This window comes from Manis pentadactyla, chromosome 8 (genome assembly GCF_030020395.1).
Source record: "Manis pentadactyla isolate mManPen7 chromosome 8, mManPen7.hap1, whole genome shotgun sequence".
Taxonomy (NCBI): domain Eukaryota; kingdom Metazoa; phylum Chordata; class Mammalia; order Pholidota; family Manidae; genus Manis; species Manis pentadactyla.
In genome coordinates, this window is record NC_080026.1 from 48,255,261 (window position 1) to 48,271,754 (window position 16,494).

The 16,494-nt window shown below is 47.0% G+C and overlaps 1 protein-coding gene across 1 annotated transcript in view; it reads left to right on the forward strand.

The window, feature by feature from the left end:
• Positions 1-3,588: 3,588 nt before the first annotated feature.
• The window catches only part of DISC1 (DISC1 scaffold protein), a 561,660-nt gene continuing 548,754 nt past the window's right edge, over positions 3,589-16,494 (forward strand). Inside the window, 5 exon segments of the mRNA XM_057505361.1 lie at positions 3,589-3,745; positions 4,168-4,243; positions 6,267-6,330; positions 6,493-6,637; positions 7,124-7,330. Coding sequence (XP_057361344.1) covers positions 3,589-3,745; positions 4,168-4,243; positions 6,267-6,330; positions 6,493-6,637; positions 7,124-7,330 — 649 coding nt within the window.

A 16,494-nucleotide genomic window follows, 5' to 3' on the forward strand; every position in this document is an offset into this window, starting at 1 on the left:
TATCGCCCTTAAGGTTATTTTTTTCTACAGTCCTTGTGGCCTGAATGCATCCCCTGGCTGTAGCTGCCACATGGTGATTGCTCTGAACCCTGAGCTACTGCCTGTCTATGGAATGGAGGAGCTATGGCCTTAATCTGCATAAGACTTTGAACCTAGCTGAATCCTCTGGCATGCGGATTATTATGATTTTATTGCTGTTGCTATTGTTATACCATTAGTCTGGTCACAGTGCTCCAGTTTTCTCATGCAGGGAGCATTGCGGAAGATGGGGAAGGAGTAGATTGTAAGATGAGATTTCTGAAGGGGTGTCCTGTGTATAAAATTGTAACATTTCCAGAATATCTCGCTGGGCTTTGGTGTATTTGCATATCAGGGATGGAGAGAAGTTCATCTCCGTATCAATGGGTGATTATCTGGGCAACCTAGGGCAGGTCTGAACCTGAGAGGTTAAGGGGAGGGGGCTGACTGGCTTGCTGGTTTCTTGAGGAGCAGAGGAGAAAGAGGGCTCTGGACTGCAGTTTGTAAGCAATAAACAGGTTTTAAACTTTATTTCTTCCTTTGACTGATTTAGGTTTTTAGAGGTATTTTGCCCCGGGATTTCCTCTTTCCAGAATTACAGGTGAGCATGTATATTATGGAAAGATATCCAAGTTATTTTAATTGAAAATAGCACAATGTAATGCCACTATTCTGTGAAACAGTTAAAGGAATATGTGCATGTGTTTTTGTTAATGCACAGAATAGCTCAGAAAAAATAACAGTGGCGCTTGTCAGATTCCCTCCTTTCAGATGTGAGCCCATGAGCAAGGTTGAAAAAAATAGCCTGTATTCGTAGGCTTTCTATGACCTAAACAGTGTAAAATGAAGGATAATATTGGATTAATATTATTTCTGTTAATTTTGTTTCAGTCTTCTCTAAGGAGGACTTGAGATGTAGAAAGATGGGGGTATGGAAGGCAGACAAGAGAAGCTGGAAACATGTAGTGAGCAGTGCGAATGGCTGCTGGACCCTCTGCTGGCCTTGTGTCTGGTGGGGCGCATGTGAGGCCCTGTTCCTAGAGTGTCCATAGCTAGTTGCTTTAAACTTTTAAAACCACATTTGCTCCAGACTGTTTTTAAAGAATTGAATTAAGAGTTTCACTGTGTGCAGCCCTACCAACCCCCAACACACACACACTATTCTCAGAGGCAACTACCAACCAGAAGATTGGAATACATAGTCCTCTGACACACATCTTCATGTTTTTACTATATATGTATTGGTCCATGAGCAATTTGTGTTTTGTTTGCTTTTAAAGTGTATGTAAATATCATCACAGTCTATATATCTTTTTGCACGTAGATTTTTTTCATTTATATTGGGGCTTTGAAATTTATCCACATCGAGACATGTATCCTAGTTCACTGACTGTAGAAGCTATGTAGTGTTACATGCTCAGGGGTAAACCAGTTCACCTGCTTCCCTTCTGCTGTAATCTGCTATACCCTGACCACATTTCTTAGTGAGTTTAGCTCTGGTTTACTTCCATCTCTCCAACTTTAGACCCATTCAGTGACAAGTTCAATATACATGAAGATCATTCTAACATACTGGCTTCTCACTGATTTGAACTTCTTTCTCCTGGTTGTATTTCTTCTACCATGTGTCTGCCACTCACTCCCATGGTTACACCTAAGACCCTACTGTAAGGCTGGAGGTACCAGAGGGAGAAGGGCGAGGATAATGCAGGCTGAGCAGAGACAGCACCAAGTAGCTCTGTGCCGTATGGGGAAGGAATAAACAGCTCTTCCTGGATTCCAGTCCCATGATGTGCTGACAAACCCCAGATGCAGACCCCCTCCATCCGGAAGGAGGAGACCTCTGGCTGTCCATCACCCGAACCTGAGCCAATAAAAATTCCCTACATACCCTTAGCACGGCCCACTTCCCCCTTCCTTCCCTGTTCTCTTAAAAACTCCCCGCCTCCCCTCCTGGGCGCGACTTCTCCAGCCTGCGTCCCTGCAGACTGGTGAACCTCACCGGGAATTGAGCTCAAATAAACTGCCTGGCCCTTTGTTGCCTCTCATCACCTGCTTATTTCAGCTAGAATTCATCTTACATTTGGTGCTGAAACAACCTGGGAAGGAGTGTGAGCACGGGGCCCCGACCAGTCACCGGTGGCCCTGCCCGCTCCTTCCCCGACACCAGACCTCAGCCTGCTCTCTGCTGTGTGGACTATTTTCCGGTGAGTCCCTCATTTTCCAATGGTCTGTTTCCCATCCTAACCCATTTTCACCTGGTCCGTTCAAAATAGTAGGTACGTCCAGGTTGAGGCATCCGGCCACTTGGGCATCCAGCGCCCCCTCTGCGGGCATCTGGCCCTCCCCTGGCCCTGCAGTGCAGGAGACGTCCCTAATCCAGGCCCCAGGATGCCTGCGGGCATCTGGCCTGCCCTGGCCCTGCGGTGTGGGAGACGTCCCTCACCCAGGCTCCCAGGACGTCACCCCTGACTTGGCGCGCTTGGGATGCTGGGCGCTCCTTTCAGCGGGATTAGTTGGGGAGATGACACAGACATGGGTAACCAGCCCTCAAAAGCGGACGCTCAGACCCTGTTGCGGTGTCTCATTTCTAATTTGGCTACTCTATATTTGTCAAGAGAAGTTCGCAAATGGAAGCTGGTCTTCCTTTGTTCTCAGGCCTGGCCTCAGTATCCCCTGGACAACCAATCTCGCTGGCTCCCTGAGGGAACTTTCGATTTTGGCTTCCTCACCAATTTGACTAATTATTGCCACCAGAGTGGAAAGTGGGGTGAAATCCCATATGTGCAGGCTTTTTGGACTTTGCACGCCCACCCAGATCTATGTGTTGTTAAGTGTACTCCTTCCCAAGTTTTGTTAGCCCAGGTGTCTGCCAAGGACTGCCAATCTCTACCACTCCTATTACTGGGAGGCTCTTCTCTGATGGACTTGGTGGAAGATCTTGGCTACACCCCTTCCCTCTCCTCCAGGCCCACCACGGGGTCCAGCTCCCTTCCTCAATGTTCATGTCCTCACCACTTCTCCCCCCTCTCTCTCCACCACATTGTTCCCCTTTCTATTCTGGTCTCTCCACCACCTTGTTCCCCTTCTTTTCCAGTTGCGCCACCGTCTTGCTCCACAGGTGCCAACTCCACTTTGGAAAAAACGGATAAAACGCCCCCATAATCTGGTCCCCTGCCTTCAAGTTCCGCATTGATTCCCAGGTTGTATCCCCCATTACCACTGTCACCTCCTCCACCCCCTCCTTCAAACCCGCCGCCATCCTACTTGCCACAGCTGGTGCCCAAATGGTCTAGCCTTCCCGTTACCCACTCTAAGTCACAGCCGTCTCAGGCTCATGTGATGGCTCCTCTGAGGGAGGTGGTGAGGGCTGAAGGGATAGGGCAGGTTCATGTTCCCTTTTCCCTGGCAGCCTTCTTGCAAGTGGAACAGCAATTGGGGTCCTTTTCCTCCAACCCTGTAATGTTCACTAAACAGTTTAAATATCTCACTTGAGCTTACAAGCTCACCTGGCACGATGTGCATGTAGTCTTCCAATCCACTCTAACCCTAGAAGAAAGTGACCATGTCATGGCGGTGGCACAGCACTGTGCCAATGAGGCCCACGCCACAGATGAACAGGAACCTATGGGCAGGGAGGCTGTTCCTCTACAGGAACCCCTGTGGGATTATAATTCTCCCGAGGGTGAGGCGTGCCAGGATCGCATGGTTTGCTACTTGTTAGCAGGTATGAACTCAACCACCCAAAAGGCCATCAATTACAATAAACTTAGAGAAATTACCCAGAGGCCTGATGAAAACTCATCAGAATTCCTCAAGCACCTCAAGGAAACCCTAGGGGCTTTTACTAAGATTGACCCGGCCTCAGCATTGGGTTCCTCTCTCCTGGCCATGCATTTTATAACTCAGTCGGCTCCTGACATCAGGTGCAAGCTTAAAAAGGCTGAAGATGGTCCCCAGACCTCACTAGGAGACCTAGTAGATATGGCATTTAAGGTTTTTCATGCCCGAGAGGATGAGAGCGAGAAGAGGTCAGCTGCCTGAATGGCGGAACAGACTCGTGCCATAACAGCTGCTTTGTGACCAGCTCGTGGGGATCATCAGGATGCCCCTGAAGATTGACTCAAACCTCCGGGCCCTTGCTTTCAGTGCGGCAAAGAAGGGCACTGGGCACGGAAGTGCCCCAACCAACCACGCAGACCGACCAGACCGTGCCCCAGCGGCGGTAAGTGAGGTCATTGAAAAGTAGACTGTCCACTAGGGGGTGGTCCTCCTCTGGAGTCAGAGACCCGCGGGGGCGGATGCCCTCAAAAGACTACCCTTCCAACCTGCTGGGCATCCTTGAAGATTGAAGATGCCTGGACTCAGACACCCCAATCACCCTCGCCCAGGGCCAAGGTATGGGTAGCGAGTAAGCCCATCTCCTTCTTGGTGGACTTGGGGGCTACCTACTCTGTTCTCCCCTCCTTTAAAGGGCTTTTATACCCTGCCAGGGTCTCCGTAGTTGGTGTCATTGGAACCCTCTCCAAGCCTTTAGAGACGGGCCTGGTGGCCTGCACTTTTCAAAGCATCCCATTTACCCATTCCTTTCTGGTCATTCCATCCTGTCCTACCCCTCTCTTAGGATGGGATTTGCTCTATAAGTTAGGAGCCTCTATTTTCCTCCCACCTTTTGAATGCTTAGGTTCCCTCATTGCTTTAGTCAGCGAAGGAGGGTTGGACAACAGAGACCTGAGTCTCCCAACTCCCTGGACTACTGTCAAACCAGTTGTGTAGGACATCTCCACCCCTGTGGTGGCAACCCACCACACACCGGTTTTAATACACCTTAAAGACCCATCCCACTTCCCTTCTTGGCCTCAATTTTCTATTTCACAGGCTCACCGAAGGGGACTACAGCCTATTGTTAATTGTCTGCTCTCACGGGGGCTTTTAGTGCCAGCTAACTCTCCATGCAATACTCCCATCTTGCCGGTAAAAAAACCTTCTGGAGCGTATCGGCTCCTTCAGGACCTCTGAATAATTAACGAGGCTGTTATTCCCTTACACCCAGTAGTGCCTAACCCATATACTCTTCTGTCTCAGGTCCCTTCTGGTACCTCTCATTTTACTGTACTGGACCTTAAGGATGCCTTTTTCACTATATCTCTCCACTCAGACTTGCAGCCACTATTTGCCTTCACGTGGGAGGACCCTGACACCTGTTGGTCTAGACAATTGACCTGGACAGTTCTACCTCAGGGTTTTAGAGATAGTGCCCATTGTTTTGGAGAAGCTCTAGCGGAGGACCTCTTGAGACATTAAACGGGCGAGAGTACTCTCCTCCAATACGTAGATGATCTTTTACTTTGCAGCCCCTCAAAGGAGGCCTCAGTTCTGGACACCATATCCCTTCTTAATTTCCTGGCAGACATGGGATACAGAGTATCCCCTGCCAAAGCACAGCTGTCTCTACCCCAAGTTACATACCTCAGGCTAACTCTAACTCCCACCACTAAAGCCCTAACAGTGGACCAACCAGCTGCAATTAAAGCTCTCCTGCCACCTAGTTCAGGAGCTGAGATACTATCCTTTCTAGGATTGGTAGGGTTTTTCAGACACTGGGTGCCTAACTTTGCCCTTCTGTCCAGACCGCTTTATGCAGCTGCCACAGAGACTCCAACTGGGCTGCTAACATCACCCACCGAGGTGGATTCTGCTTTCAATCAGTTGCGGGATGCGTTGCTGTCATCCTCCCCCATTGATGCTCCCCGACTTAACTAAGCCCTTTACCCTATATACAGCAAAGAGGGCAGGAGTGGCAACTGGAGTGTGTACAGCCAGTGGGGCCAGGATACCGTCCCATTGCCTTTCTCTCCAAACAGTTGGATACCACCACCAGGGGGAGGAGCCTTGCCTCCAAGCCCTGGCAGCTGCAGGAAGTCTGGCCCGAGAAGCCCTGAAATTAACTCTCCAACAGCCCATTACTGTGTATTCCCCACACTGGTTACAAGATCTTTTGAGTCATAAATCCCTGGCCTCCTTGAGTCTTTCAAGAGTACAGGAATTCCATCTTCTGTTCATTGAGCATCCACAGGTAACCCTACAAGTCTCTCCACCCCTTAACCTAGCCTCCTTGCTTCCCGTTAGTGATCAGCAGATCAGCCCACTCATTCCTGTGTAGAAGTTGTAGAGGCTCTTAGAAAACCTAGAGAGGGCCTACAAGATGTGCCCCTCGAAGACACTGACTTGACTTTTTTCATGGACAGAAGCTCCGTGAAGGGAAGTGATGGGGTGCAAAGGACGGCCTATGCAGTGGTGATTCTGTCGCAGGTGATAGAAGCAAACCTACTCCCATCTGGGACCACCTCCCAGAAAGCCAAATCAGTGGCTCTTACCTGGGCATTATAGCTGGCACCTGGGAAGAGGGCCACAATTTATACTGACTCTAAATATGTCTTCCTAATTATACACACTCATTCTGCGATTTGGAAGGAAAGGGGCTTTCTTACCACTAAGGGAACCCCGATCATCAATGGCAGCACTATCAGCCGCCTGCTACAGGCCCTACAAGACCCCAAGGAGGTGGCCATCGTGCATTGTATGGGACATCAGACTGGAAACGATCCAGTAACCAGGGGTAATGCGTTGGCAGACACCATGGCCCGACAGTTAACATCCGGGTCTAGTCAACCCTCTGTGCTGTTCCTTTCCCCCTCTCTATTGCCCCAGTACCCCAATGACGAATGGTGACTGCTTCTACATCAAGGGGGGATGTTGGGAGATCAGGGATGGATATACCTCGGTGGATGAATTGCCCTCCCCCAAGCCCAAGGCAGAGATGTCATATCCAAAATTCATCAGTTTCTACACATTGGGCTGGAGACCATGCACCAGTTTCTCTCCCCCATATTTGCCCCTCATGGTCTCCACAAGGCAATAGATCAGGTGCACCAGACCTGCACTACTTGTCATCACGTTTCATCTCAAGGTGCTCTGAAGACCTGGATGGCCCTCCACCAGATGAGGGGAACAATCCCCAGACAGGACTGGCAGGTCAATTTCACCCATATGCCTAGGCATTAAAAGCTCTGGTATTTACTAGTTCTGGTTGATACCTTTTCAGGGTGGATCGAGGCCTTCCCCACCTACCGAGAGACTGCATCAGTGGTGGCGCAGGTGCTGGTGGAACACATCGTCCCTCGTTTTGGGCTCCCCACTTCACTCCAATCCGATAACGGACCTGCCTTAATCTCCCGGGTCACTCAGCTAACTGCCGAGGCTCTCAATATCACCTGGAACCTCCATATACCCTATCACCCCCAATCATCAGGTAAGGTCAAAAGGGCTAACAGTCTCCTAAAGGACCAACTAACTAAGCTGTCTCCGGAGGTAAAGCTCTCATGGCCTGATCTTCTCCCTATCGCTCTCGCTTGGCTGTGTGATGCCCCCCGGGGACCAGCTGGACTAAGCTCATTTGAGCTAATGTATGGCAGGCCCTTCTTACTGAGCACAGGCCTGCCCACTACCTCTCCTCCTTTTGCCTCCTACCTTCCTTATTTTTCACTGTTGAGACATCTTCTCAGGGAACATTCAGACCAGCTCCTACCCCAACCTACGTCATCCAACAACCCAGGAGATGCAGCGATCCTTCAGCCAGGGGATGAGGTACTTCTAAGAGAACTCCAGCCAAAATCCCTCCAACCCCGCTGGATAGGGCCTTGTACAGTAATCCTCACTACGCCCTCAGCAGTCAAACTACATGGGCATTCTTCCTGGTATCACCTTTCTAGGCTCAAATGGGCACCCAGACATGATGACTGGGTGTCTTGTGAGGTGCGTCCTCTTAAGCTGCGGGTTAGTCATGTCAAGTGCAACCAGCCAAATGAATAGCCCAGTGGTCTCCAGGCAGAGCTACTCTGCATGGAAGTCTAAGCTCCAGCTAGCTCTTCCTCACGGAACCAAAGCCCGAGAAGTAGGCACCCAAAGTTGCCCATGTGTGGGTTGTCAGACACCGGTTCAAATACCAGTACACACAGACATCTTAAACACTTTCTCAAACCCAATGCTTTGCTTTCTGTATGACCAAACATGTATTTTCCAGCCCAACATGTATGGGGGATGTCATCCTGAATTAGATACATGTAGGGTTCATGCAGTAGGAGATACAACAAGAGGAGTCTCTGACAACATGTTCGCCAGAATACAGGATAGGCTATACATTACCATAGTGACCCATGGGATCAATGCTGGGAGAAAGGAGTACAGGGCTAGCTATACGATAGTTACCATGCCCAGCCATGGGGCACAGTATACATCAAGAGGGAATGGACCACTGTGAATCCCACTCTCACGGAGGTTTTAAACACCCAGGTACAGGTATCAAGTAATATTCTACAGACAGAACAGGCACTAAAACAGAAGATTCAGTTGGACCACTACCCCTGCTCCCCACGACCAGCAGGAGCACCACCTTCCTGGGCTGGAGTTCTTGGAGAAACAGTGCAGTTTCTTAATGCTTCACATATCCTCAGCAATGTGTCCAATTGTTTCCTCTGTACCTCCCTCCAATGCCCCCCGGTGGCGGCAGTTCCCATTAGTTTCTTCCAGGCTCAACCAGTAAACTCCTCTGAAAAGGACTGCAGCTTCCTTTTGAGCAAGATACCAATGTGGAAGATGAGCCTTGAGCCTGGGGCTCAACAAAAGTCCGGGGCCACCAAAAAATGGCACGAAGAATCATTGTCCCCGCTGGCCTGCTACCTGACCCAGCATTCCACCATCTCGGGACTGTCAATGAGAAGCCAATGCCGATGATGGGTAACCACAGACACTCTAATTTCCCTTCAAGGGGCTGAGTTTTTCTTGTATAACAACACACTTACCCAGTGTATCAGCAGCACCACAGTAGGAACCTTCTTTTCAGTGATGCTAGTTCTCCAATTGACGTTATACAACAAACCTGAGGTAGAACAGGTGCTAGATGAATTGTCTATGTATCCGAGAGCTAGGCAAAAGAGGGCTGTCTTCCTACCTGTACTAGTAGGAGTAAGTCTGGTCACCGCAGTAGCCGTGGCCGCCACAGGAGCAGGTGTTTTAGGCCATAGCCTAGTCAGCTCTCAAAGTCTTGCAAGTTAACTGGTAGCATTAGATGACAGAGTGAGCCTGACCCTAGGAGAAATCTCAACCTCTCTTATTTTCCTCCAGCGGCAGCTTACTTCCCTTGCCCAAGTCACCCTTCAAAATAGGCGGGCTTTACATCTGCTTACCGCAGAAAAGGGTAGAACCTGTATTTTCCTACAAGAAGAATGCTGTTACTTTATCAATGAATCTGAGACCGTAGAACAAAGCATTAAAAAAATTACAAGAACTACAAACAGACCTCCACAAAACACGAGTACCTGAAGGCAGCCCTTCAGGGTGGCTTCAGTTCCCCAAGATAGCCTGGCTAATGCCTCCACTGGGCCCCTTAATAACAGTTTGTGGTTTACTCTTAATTGCCCCTTGTGTCTTCAAGTTCCTCCAACAGAAGCTAACTGAGATGACCCGGGTCGCCACTAATCAGATGTTGCTCCATCATTATGCACCTCTTCCCACTAAACCCTCTCCTTCGGCCTAATACCAGCCTCAACCCCCGCCCCCCCACAATGCCCTTTGTCAGCTGAAAGTAGCCAGATCGAGTCGTTGCCCATTATGACCAAAAGGCTGGAATGTAAGGCTGTAGGTACCGGAGGGAGAAGGGCGAGGACAATGCAGGTGGAGCCGAGACAGCACCAAGTAGCTCTGTGCCGTATGGGGAAGGAATAAACAGCTCTTCCTGGATTCCAGTCCCATGATGTGCCGACAAACCCTGGATGCAGACCCCCTCCATCTGGAAGGAGGAGACCTCTGGCTGTCCATCACCTGACCCTGAGCCAATAGAAATTCCCCACATACCCCTAGCGCATCCCATTCCCCCTCCCTTCCCTGTTCTCTTAAAAACTCCCCACCTCTCCTCCTGGGCGCGACTTCCCCAACCTGCGTCCCTGCAGACTGGTGAACCTCGCCTGGGAATTGCACTCAAATTAACTGCCTGGACCTTTATTGCCTCTCATCACCTGCTTATTTCAGCTAGAATTTATCTTTCACCTACCATTACCCAGTCATTATTAATGCATGTTCTTATTTCATGCATCTCCTTCGCTTACTGCCAGCCTTTTTTTTTCTTCTTAGTTTACCCCTTTCTAGTATCCCAGCTTCCATAATTCTCAGACACCATTGGGACCTTCAGTCCATCAGTCAGTCTTTTCTATGCTTATCAACCCTTTGCAGCCTTTTCCTACATGTCCCAGCTTATGTTTCACTGCTAATTACTACCACTCTTTGGCAACCACCTTCACCACCCTTGTACCTCTCTTACTTCATCATACTCATTGGCAAAACTAACACCCAGATTAAATCTATCTCTAACCACTTCACACTTGCCCCTATGACACTGAAGAAAATACAGGAAAAATAGACAACTGCACTGCCTGATCTTGTGTTAAGTTTATGACCATACATTTCATATGGGTCTTGATGCTGCGAGGCAGTCACACTGTGTTCCCTTAGCCTGCCTGTCTTGTCTCATGCATGCCTATTTCACACTGTCTTCTTTTAATCCCCATGGCACCTCCCTATCTTTCCAACTGGCCAGTGGCTATGAAAATGGAAGTAAACAGGAGCATTTACATAGTCTCATCACACTTGTGGATGGACACACCCTCCCCTACCCCCCACTGCCTTCCTGCTGTGACCAGTTGTGCTCTTCTCAGGTCAGTCTTGTGTACTAGGCCCCTCATGTCTACTCAAGGGCTACACCAGCAATTCTCACCTCTCTCCTGAATGATGAGCTTTTCCCTTGCTACCGGGCTTCCTTCTCATCAGCATACAAACTTACTCTGCAATCTTAAAAAGACCTCTGTATCCCCACTTCCTGAAAGAGATGTGGGTACTTTCTGAATCCAATTCCTCCCTCCATCCCCCAACCCTACCCTGACCCCCGTTCTCTCTTGAACCCACTTGGATTTTTCATCAGAACCACTCTTCTCCAGATGTCCTTACATTGTTCAATATATAACCCGCTGTCCTCATCTTACTCAGCCTGTGGTCAGCATGTGGACAGGTGGTCATTCTCCTTGACACATTCTTTCCCACTTACTTGCAGACACCACGCTTGGTCTTCCTCCCATTTTACTAGCTGCTCCTCAGTCTCCTTCGCTGGTTCCTTCTCATCACCTTAATGTCTTAATAGGGATACCTAAGGCCAGTCAGTCCTTGAGCCTCTCCTCTAATCACATTTGCGGCTTAGTGGGCTTAGGCAGTCTCATGGTTTAAATACTATTTGCTGAGAAGTACAATCCAGACGTCTTCTGAGCTCCAGGTGCAGAGGTCCAACTCTGTCTGACATCTCCACTTGAATGTGTAATGCACAGGTTCAAGTTACTATGTCCAGAACTTAGCTAGTCTCCCCTCAAACCTGCTACACATGTTACTTGCTGCTTCTCAGTTGATGGCAACTTCACATCCTTCCAGTTGATCAGGCATAATAATAGTTATTCTTGACTCTCCTCTGTGACTCACATTCCATATCCAGCCTGTCAGGAATTCTGTAGGCTCTATATTTAAAATGTATCCAGAATATAACGTTTTTTATTGTCCTGGTCAAACCCCTCACTATCTCATTAGGATTACTGCAGTAGCTTCTTGCTTCACTTCTTGCTTCCCTACTGAATAGCCAAAGGACCCATTCACATGCAGCCAGATCATTTTGCTTTTCTGTTTAAGGCCCTTGGAATGGTTACTAATTCATTCAGACTAAAATGCCCAATTCCCTGGCACTAGCCAACAAAACTACACAACCTGCTTGCCCCCTTCATTTTCATCTAATATTCTCCCTTTGACTTCACTCCAGCCTCATTGGCCTCCAGCTCTTAGATCTTTACAAGGTCTGTTTTTTATACCTGGTTAGCTCATTTTCCACCCTACCTGAGTGCTAATTCCCTTATCATTTTTAAGTTTGTGCTAATATGCCTCCTTCCTACTGAGGCTTACCTTGATCTAATTTAAAGTGCCAGCTCCCAACCTGATTGTGCTGTCTTCAATAATTTCAGAGTGGCACTAAACAGAGTTTAGTATGAATGGTGTCCTTGAAGTTGTGGAAAGTAGATTTCCTTATTACATAAATAAGATATAACCTATGTGTTATGCATATTATTTGTCTCCTTTAACTAATAGGTAAGCTCCAGTGAGAGGACTGTTTGTCTCTTTAACTGACTGATATGTCCCAAACTTATTGAACAATCTGTGGCACACAGTGGGTACTTGGTGAATTTTTGTAGAATGAATAGACAGATTATTTTCAACTTTTGATATTACAAATAATACTGTAGTGTATATCTCTGATGGTTAATTTTATCTGTCAACTTAACTGGGCCACAGAATGCCCAGACAGCTGATCAAACATTATTCTGGGTACGTCTGTGAGAGTGTTTCTGGATGAAATTAACATTTGAATCAGTACTGAATAAAGCAGATTTCCCCCACTAGTGTGGGTGGGCCTCATCCAACCACCAGAGGACCTGAACAGAACAAAAAGTCTCTGGTAGGAGGGAGCTCCTCCTGCCTGACAGTGTGAAACCTCGGCCTTTTATGGCCTCTGGGCACAAACCAGCATATCAGAGCTTTCCTTGGTTTCTGAGTCTGGTGACTGCTGGCCTGGAGGGTGCGCCATTGGCTCTCCTGGTGTTCAGGTCTGCAGGTTCGCGCTGGAACTACTCATCCGCTGTCCTGGACCGTCGTCACTTTGCTGACTGCATATTTGGGCATTTCCCGGCCTCCATAATTACATGAGCCAATTCCTTAGAATGGATCTCTTCACACACACACACAGATTCTTAGCATATCTCCTTGTGACCCTGTACAAGAATTTAGGTAGATTACATAGGAGTGAAATTGCTTGGTTTTAGAGCATATGCATGTTCAATTTTATTAGGCATTACCAAAGTGCTTTTACCAAACTACGCTTCCTTTTGCAAAGGTATAAAAGAAACATATATAAATGTATATGTTTCCAGATAATTTTGCCAATCCTGATGATCAATCTGAAGGGTTTTAAGTGATATCTCTCTTTATTTTTATATTTTACTGCTACTGGTTTTACCTATATGAAATTGCAATTTTGTTAGCCAAAAATTAGTGAATATTAGCAGTTTAATGCAGTTTAACAGTAACTATCTCTAGAATTAAAACTCTGTCATTCATACTTTTTCTTTTATAAGTTACATATTCATATATTTTTGACATTTTTCTATTGGTTTGTCTTCCCCCAAGTCCCTTGTGGCCTCTCCTTTTTATAGCTCTTCTTTATAAATACCTTCTGTTGGTCTGTGGTTGGGAGTATGCTTTTTCTCAAAAAGAAATATTTTATTTTTATGTCACCAGATTTAACAGTCTTGTATGATTTGTGTTTTTACTGTCTTATTTAAGAATTTCATCCATACCCCTGGGATAGGTAGGAAAGAATAGGAGAGACCAGTAGCCCAACCTACATACCCAGGTCCTGACAGAGTGCCTTGTGACTTGGCACTGGCTCTTCAAGGCTCCAATATGTCGAATTTCATGTCAACCTACTGCTTTAACAAGTTTTATAGCCACCTGACCTAGGTTTAGCGACCCCTTGGTCAGATAATGAATGGACCAAGATAAAACCCACTATGACATGTGCATAAGGAAAATCAGATGGCGGATAGTTGCCCTTTCCTTATTATAATACTAGATTTCCCACCCCTGAGTAGAGATTTTATATGCTAATGATGCATGAGATGATGTTGCAACATACATGTATGTATGTAATCCAATTGTGCGTGGGCTAATTGAAACACTCCTTACTCATGCTAGGTGACCTAATAAATAATGAATAAGCATTTTTGCTCCCCATAATGGGAACTATCCTGTCTCCTCAGGGCTGACTCTCTCTTGAGCAGCCCACCCTGGTCTATCAAGGTGTTTGTTTCCTCACTTCTCTAGTAAAGTGCATTACTTGCTTGTATACTCCTAAGTCTCAGTGTTCAATTCTTTTAATACTCTAAGATGAGGACTAAGGACCATACTCTAGAGTCTGCCGGTAACATATTTCTGGTGCCGTGACTTGCTTTTGGTGAGTATGCTCCTTCCTCCGGGAATGCACTTCTTTCATGGTTTCCTGAGAAATGTCTTGACTCTGAGTTTTTCATTTGTGTCTGTCAGTTGGGCAAATACTGCTCCTGGTCCTCTGCTGGCTGTTGCTTTTGCATGGGCCATGATGGTGTATTGAAGCATCATATGGTTTCAGGGATCCTCTCCTGTCCTTGCAATCATACATTGGAGAAAACTTCTGCTAATTTTCATCAGTTATGTGAATGGGTCATAATAGAGTCCACTTCAGGAGGATCTCTAGAGCTAAAGCAAAACTCTGATGCTTGGGATTTTGACTCTATAAATTATAGGCTTTGGGATACCAAACAGATTGCTATGATCTCAGCCTTACTCCATTGTACCCCAGTTGCAGTTTTGACAGTAATGATATTATCATACCATTCTTATAGACAAGGGGGTCTTACATCAAAATAGGTAATGGGATTATGTAGATAATAAGTCCTGGGGCACACACCCTACCCAAGGAAAATTAATAATTAGACATGTGCTATACCATAGCCAACTGCAAACTCAGGGAACTCCGACTAGCCTGGGGAGCCAACAAAGTACAGGGGGAAAACGTTCGACCTGAGGTCCCGTGAGAAAGCTTGGGACACCTCGCTTGTTGTCAAGGTAATACTTAGGAGTAATGATCTGGGGAGGCCTAGACATCTCCTAGTCGTCTTCTAGGTGACCCGTGGTATGGGTGCAATGACTTCATCCCTTGAAGAGACCCCTTTAGAATGTATTTTTAAAAACTAGAAGTACTCAAGTAGTGATTCTACAGCATCTTACTACGCTAATGGACAGTGACTGTAATGGGGTTTGTGGGGGGGACCTAGTAAACAAAATGTTCTTCATGTAATTATAGATTAATGATACAAAAAAAACCTGTAAGTACTCAAACTATATGGGTTAAAGAAAGAAGGCTTATATTGCTTTGTAAAAATGCTTAGCCACAAAATAAATTGGGAGATGGATTGGGAGTCATCTGAGAGTGGATCTTTGAATTATAATACCATTTTGCAATTGGATCTGTTCTGCTTCTGAAGGCTTGGAAAATGGTCTGAAATACCATATGTCCAGGCCTTCATGGTTCTTTACCAAAACATGGCTCTCTCTTCAGGATGTAAAGATAAGTCAGAAGAAAGCCTGGAAATTTTGAGTCATACCATCTGGCTTCTCCTACCCACTGCCAGGGCAGGTAACATGTCCAGATCTGAGGATGAGTGCCCTGCCTCTCTTAATGCCCTTGATGCATCCTCTACTGGGGAGTCAGACCAAAAATTAAAGGATAAGTTCTCCACCTTACAATCCATTGTATCCCCCTGCTGCCAGGAAAAAGTTCTGCCAGCCTAGTGAGGACTACTTGGACTGGGACATCTTTTCACCATCCACAGAGGATTTTACCTTTCCTGGAGGCTGCCCGCAGAGAGGGAACTATTTGAGTGCAGGTCCCTTTTTCCTTAGCTGACTTTATTCAATGCAAACAGAAACTGGGGAGCTGTTCTGAGGATCCAGATAGATTTACAGGAGGATTTCAGGCTCTTAGTGTGGTTTTTGACTTGGAGAGATGTTCAAATGTTTTTTCCACTTGTCCTGCCCAAAGCCAGGATTTGGACAGCCAGTCAGGCCCATGGAGATGAGCTGGCTGCAGACCAGCCAGGGTTAAATGACCCAGGAGGCCCTGCAGTTCCCAGCCAAGACCCAGGATGGGATTATGATACTAACAGTAAAGTGTAACAGGGACCATCTCACCCTTTGCCTCCTGGCTGGCATGAGAAAATATATTAAAGAACCTGTGAATAATTATGAAAATATCAAAGAGTTTACGAAGGAGACAGATGAAAATCCAGCTTTATTTCAAGGCAGGTTAGTGGAAACCTTTAGAAAATATACTTAGACCCAGCCACTCCAGAGGGTCAAGCTCTTTGAGGGCAACACTTCTATCAGTCAATCAGCCCCTGATATAAAGAGAAAATTGCAAAAATTGCATATGGGTCCTCAAACTCCAGTGGCACAATTGTTAGATATAGCCTTTGGGGTCTTTAACACTAGAGATCAAGCTCTGTAGGAGGAACGATTCTACCAGTACAAAAGATGCAATAAGGCCCAGGCCCAGTTAATAGCTGTTGCAGTTGCTAATGCCCTGCAATCTCAGGGGCACCCAAGGGGTCCACCACTGAAAGGAACCTGTCCTACATCTAAGGGAAGAGGAACCTGCTTTAAGTGTGAGCAGGGTGTCCATTGGGCTCGAGAATGTCCTTGCCCATGCCCCAGGGCTCTTGTCCATTCTGCAAGGAGGAC